Below are 6,000 nucleotides of genomic sequence, written 5' to 3'. Positions count from 1 at the left end.
TGTCCTTTAATGTTTTCAGCTTTATTACTAGTATCTGTTTAATTTCACCGTTGTTGGCTCGTATTTCATAGTCATCTTTGGAAGTAGTCTTCCTATCATTATGTGTAGGCATGATTACCAACATCTTTAACTCCAACTTACCATATTATGAGATTTAGGTTTTGCTATTGTTGAAGTTGTTGTAATAAGATGAAAAAATAAGTCGAAAATCCATTACTATAATTAAGTAGATTTTTTAAGTTACAATGTTGTGATATAAAGAAATAAAAGTACTACGATGTTTCAATAAACAAATAAACGGAAGTAGATTATTATTTTTTTTTTTTTTGCATTCAACACTTACAACCACAACCATCCTTCCATTAAGAACTAACTTACAAAATCGAATAAACATAGACTCATTGTTTCACCAGAACCACCACAATCAAGGTGGCAGAAGGTGGTGGCTAGAGATTTCCCTAATCATCAGAAGAGCTCATGAACCCACCTCTAAATCCAGCTCCATTGCAACCACCACAAAGAATCTCCTTTTTACCCCTACACATGTTCAAAATGCATACACTTTATCAATATCAAATCAAAAAAGGTCAACTCTTCACAATCTTTTCGGTCAACCAACAAGATTTCTTCAATCAAATAATCAAATCCCAAATTGGGTACGAAAACCAAGCATAAGATAATATGATACATTTTTCTTTATTAAAAGTTTTATATAAATATGAGAATAATAAACCTGCAAAGCCAACACAATCCACCAGCTTTGAAACGTCCACCAAAGTGATCTTCGGAGTTCACTCCATTTCCTTTGCATTGTTTACATTGTATACAACCTAATATTGCACAAGAGGGCAAATTAGTAAATTCCATTCCTCCTTTACCCAAAGAAAGATTATAACCAATTTGAAGCATAGATGAGGTGACATGTCTCGCCTTTTTAGGTGCAACAAAAAAAGTTACAATTTTTGTCTTATTTATCGGTTCAAGAAACAGAGCTCAAGAAACCAGTTAAAAATACAGTGCAACCTCTTATGTCATGTGTAACTTTATTTTACCCACCATTCCCTTCACAATCAGCACAAACTATGCTGTTCACTTTTGTGGTGCTGCTTGTACCATCTGTAGCCTACAAGATGTAACATGAAATTTAAATCAAAAACTATAAAACATTTTCTAGTTTCTTTTAAAGATTCATTAAACCCTTTTTCTTTTGGGTGATTTTAATAATGACCCAATTTTTATTTTGCTATAAAGGTAATCTAACTTGAATGAATTCAAATATTCAATCCCTGAATGTACGACGTTTGAGTTTTTCTAGTTCATGAGAGCTTTGGCATCTAAAACACAATTCTTGAGCTTATTATACACCAAAGTATCAAACTTTTAAAGAAAATACAACAGTTTAAACAAGATTTTGCAGGGTTTTGTGATCGAATTAAGGTAAATTTTAGAATCTGACCTGGACTTCCAAAGATTGAAATCTTTCGAATTTTGACTTCTGATTAGTCAAATTGTTGATCAAAATCACTTTCGGGGCATTGGGGTTTCCACTAATGAGCCCTGAAACATTATCATCAATCCGTTAGAACCTCCAAATAGTCCTTCATCAAACAGTAATGCTACATCTATCTTACTTACTTATCCTATTTCTATAATTTATACATTTATAAAAATCAAATATTGTGTACTCTTTTGTAAAAAGTTTTCGGAGGATAGATATTGTAGTCAATTAGTGTATACATACATTTAGAGGGTGTTTGAATGTGTATTTTTAGAATGATTTCAGGAATCAGAAGACATTTAGTTGATAAATAAATTTACAAATATCCTCAAATAATAAATTATCATACAACAATTTCATATTCAAATTCGACATCTCTTTTTTATGCACATATGCATCGTACGTATACAATATACATATAAATATAGAGAGATGAGGGGAGTACTTGTTTTGCTCGGGGAACTGAAGGAGGAGATAGGGGTAAAACTCAGAGCACAAGACATTGTGTGAAGAGATTTTTAAGGGTAAAATATGTGATAATTGAAGGTTTCGAGATTTTGATAGGTATAAGAAAAGATAGGAAATTTTTGGTCTTCAAAATGCGAGTTTTAAGAGAATTTGAGGTCCCGTTTCTTCCTACAAGTAGATAAGCCCCTCTTTCTTCCAAGAAGAGGGATTTTAGTACTTCGCCAGAAATACCCTTAGGATATTTATGTTGGAAGAACGACTATGGGGGTATAAGTGTCATTTCATTTCATCTTTTTCCTTTAAAAAGTGAGAATTAAAAGAGAAATTCGATGGATCCTTTTCTTACTAAAAGTATATTTTTTCTTCCAAGAAGAGAGATTGTAATTGCTTTACCAAAATTATTACTAAGGTGGGAAGAAGTGGTGATAAACTTAATATATTGGCACAATGTCTACTCGTAGAAATTAGGTGTGTGAGAAGTTTGATTTTGATAAAAAAAAAAAAAAATGCAATAATCATAACTCACATTCCCACTTTCTCTCTCATTTTTTGTATTGTTGGTGAACCAACACGTTTGGCTTAGTGTTCTTCTTGGCGCGCGTAAGGGATGGTGTTTGACGAGCTTGGCGTGCTTTGACGAGGGTTTGGCACGCCCTACTCCTCATAGCCTAAGTAACTCTTGGTGTTAAAAAAAGTGTATGTATAATCCAAAACAAGTGTGGTCAAATCCTAAATCTTGATCCAATTTTTTTCCCGGTTGGGAAAAGGTTAGATTAATCTAGGGCTACTATGATGTTAATCTAGTCCCACTCTTAGTATGATCAGGTCTCATCCTACTTAGATTTGTTGAGTCTAATTGGTATGATTAGTCTGATATTATATACACATTATCTATTAGGATTATTAATTTATAAACATCATAGATTACTAAAAAAGCCAATACATCGTTTTCTTAGTATATTTATCTTATAATGATTATAAATAAAGAAAGTTCATCATTTAATACAAAAACAATGGTAAATGAAATAGTTAACCAACTATTAAATTACAATATCAAAACAACCAAAAGAAACGGTTGTAAATAAAATGTCCCTATTTATAAATAACTCATTTAAAATTCATTTCATAAATTCACTCATTATATTTATAGTAATCACATAGCATAGATATAAGATATCATATAAAAATAAAATCACCAAAATAAGATAAGGGTAAATATTAATGTTTAATAACTCATCTTAATTAGTTGCAACACTTTTATTTCACTTCGTGGTTTGGATGTCTAGTTGTCATCTAAGCATATGTTTGAGTATTTAGCAACTAGTTACACTCTAATCATTCTAATATAAGTTCCTAATCTTTAACATCTCATCTAATTGTTACATATTACTCATGATATCACCCATGAGATCGTAGGAAAACATTTGAAGAAACTATACTTCATTTGGACATTGCATTTAAAAGTTATATAAGATACCAATTTTTTAACCAGACCATTACTTGGTCGAGTGGAATTGGTTTACTTGGTCGAGTGGAATCGGTTTTTGATATTCCATTCGGTCAAGTGGAGCTACTACTACCCCATTTCAAGATTTTTGCACTTTTAAGATGTAATAACCTCGATCTCATAACATATAATCTATAAAAATATCTGAGTTTTTATTTACAATGCATAATTTTAGTCAAAATTTAAAAATTTTACATCCTAGGTTAAATCAAGTGAGCACAATAAAAATTTGTCTATTTACATAAAAATAAGTAATACAATAATAGCATCCTACTATTTGAATCCTCCTTTTATGCTCCTGTTTACTCTTCTGGGACCGCGACTGCTGAAATATAAACTTGAACCTGTAAAACATAAAGGTATCTGCAGTATCAGACGCAATGTGTATGGTTAGTTATTTTGTCTATCTTTCCATATCTATCGTTATCTTATTTCATACTTGTTTTTATAATTACTTCTCTAACTCATCTCATACTCTATACATATCATAACCCTAACTTTGTCTCTATCTCTTCTCTACTCTATTTATTATACTCGGATTTATATCATTTATTAATCGGTCCTTTACGCTCTGACACATATTATCTTTTATGTCTCTTATACTCTTTTCAATCTCATCTCCACTCCTTCTCATATGCTCTTGTGTGTCTCACCTCTACTCTGTCTCATGTGCTCTATTCAATATCATCTTTATTCTCTCTCATATACTCTGGTATGTCTCATCTCTGCTCTGTCACATGTATTCTATATATCTCATTCTCTACACAGTCTCACATACTCTACATCTTATTCTCTACTCAGTCTCATATACTTTGTATATCTCATTCTTTGTGCAATCTCATATACTCTGTATATCTCATTCTCTGCTCAGTCTCATATACATTGTATATTTCATTCTCTGCTCAGTCTCATATACTTTATATATCTCATTATCTGCTCAGTCTCATATACTATGTATATCTCATTCTCTGCTCAATCTCATGTACTTTGTTTAGCAATGCAAATACATTCAACCTTACAAAAATATCGTCATTTTCATGCATTCTCGCTAATTATTATTTATTTTTGTTCTCACACATCGTTTTTCACTCATTTTCATTTTGACAGAATACGACCCAATAAACATTCTAACAGAAATGAGAATAATAATAATAAGTGTATAATAACCTTATAGACGATTTAATTAGTGAGAATGTGTGTTAATGAAAATAGTTATGTAAGATTGAACGTATTTATATTATTAAACAACATATTTTCTTTATCATTCTCAAAGAATAACATTGTCCATATGTCCGTACAATAATTAGTTAGAATAGAATAACCTAAGCCTATATATATATATATATATATATATATATATATCATCTCGACTCAACCTCATACTCTTTGTATATCTCATCTCTACTCAGTCTCATACTCTCTATATATCTCATCTCCACTTAGTCATGTATACTTTGTATATCTCATCTCTTCTCAATCTCATACTCTCTCTCTCTCTCTCTCTCTCTCTCTATATATATATATATATATATATATATATATATATATATATATATCAAATTTCTACTCAGTCTCGTAATCTTTGTATATCTCATCTCTATTTATACAAAAATTTGGATTCCTACAGGAATCGTCTCTCAAGATTCTCAAAGGAATCATCATCTATTTTCCTTGCAAGTAACCTAACCTCATTCTTTATGGGATCATACTCATGTGCTGGAGAAATGTTTATCTCGTTCTCAAGGAAATTATACTCATCTTTTCCAAAGAAAAATATAATCATGTTCCCGAAGGAAGTATGCTCATGTCTCAATCTCATTTCCAAAGGAAATATACTTATATCACAATCTCTTTCCCGAAGGAAATATGCTTCTATTTCCGAAGGAATCTCAATTTCATATACTCATATTTATGAAGGAATCTCAATCTCATTCCCGAAGGAAATATACGCATCACATGCTCTGCTACATGTCTCTATGTACACCACATATATAATCTCCGATTATATATACATGCTCTGATACACAATTTTTTATGTATATTTATGATATATTTTTTCATCGCATAACTTGATGGCAGTCACTTAGTGCCTCAAGGTTCTCATACATACATATATAAATATGAAATCAAACATATAACAATCATAAAGAAAAAGTGATAATGATAACTCACTCTATCAGTTAGTGAACACTAACTCTCCCACTTCAGCTTCAAATATCCAATTGATTAGCATGATGAATATCTCGCCAAAACCTTTTCATATATCATGTAGAGTTTCTTAGGAATCATCTTAAATGATTAAGAGCTTAATAACATTCCAATTTAACAAAATCACATTTTTTCCCCAAAATACTAACTTGACAATTTCTTGTCAAGAAACTGATTAAGCTCCATGAATTAAGCTTACATATGACACAATTCATTAAGTTCTATACTTAATTTCACTATTTTATCACTTCCACCAATTAGGGCTTGAAATCCTAATAATCAATAAAAGAATGGCTTGAAATCCTAATAATCAATAAAA

The 6,000-nt window shown here is 30.9% G+C and overlaps 1 protein-coding gene across 1 annotated transcript; it reads right to left on the bottom strand.

The window, feature by feature from the left end:
* Positions 1 to 286: 286 nt before the first annotated feature.
* On the bottom strand, positions 287 to 2,129 carry LOC145063007 (protein BUNDLE SHEATH DEFECTIVE 2, chloroplastic-like). Its single transcript, XM_079010604.1, has 5 exons — positions 1,944 to 2,129; positions 1,457 to 1,557; positions 1,057 to 1,123; positions 734 to 830; positions 287 to 537 (listed from the first exon to the last, which is right to left on the bottom strand). The coding sequence occupies exons 1-5, from the start codon at positions 1,999 to 2,001 to the stop codon at positions 459 to 461; spliced, it is 402 nt and encodes a 133-aa protein (XP_078866730.1). The 5' UTR covers positions 2,002 to 2,129; the 3' UTR covers positions 287 to 458.
* Between the last annotated feature and the right edge of the window lie 3,871 nt (positions 2,130 to 6,000).

Source organism: Lactuca serriola, chromosome 7, assembly GCF_051521515.1.
Source record: "Lactuca serriola cultivar US96UC23 chromosome 7, Lser_US96UC23_V15, whole genome shotgun sequence".
NCBI classification, from domain to species: Eukaryota; Viridiplantae; Streptophyta; class Magnoliopsida; order Asterales; family Asteraceae; genus Lactuca; species Lactuca serriola.
The sequence above is the reverse complement of the archived record's forward strand: the minus strand, read 5'-3'. Positions and strand labels throughout refer to the sequence as shown.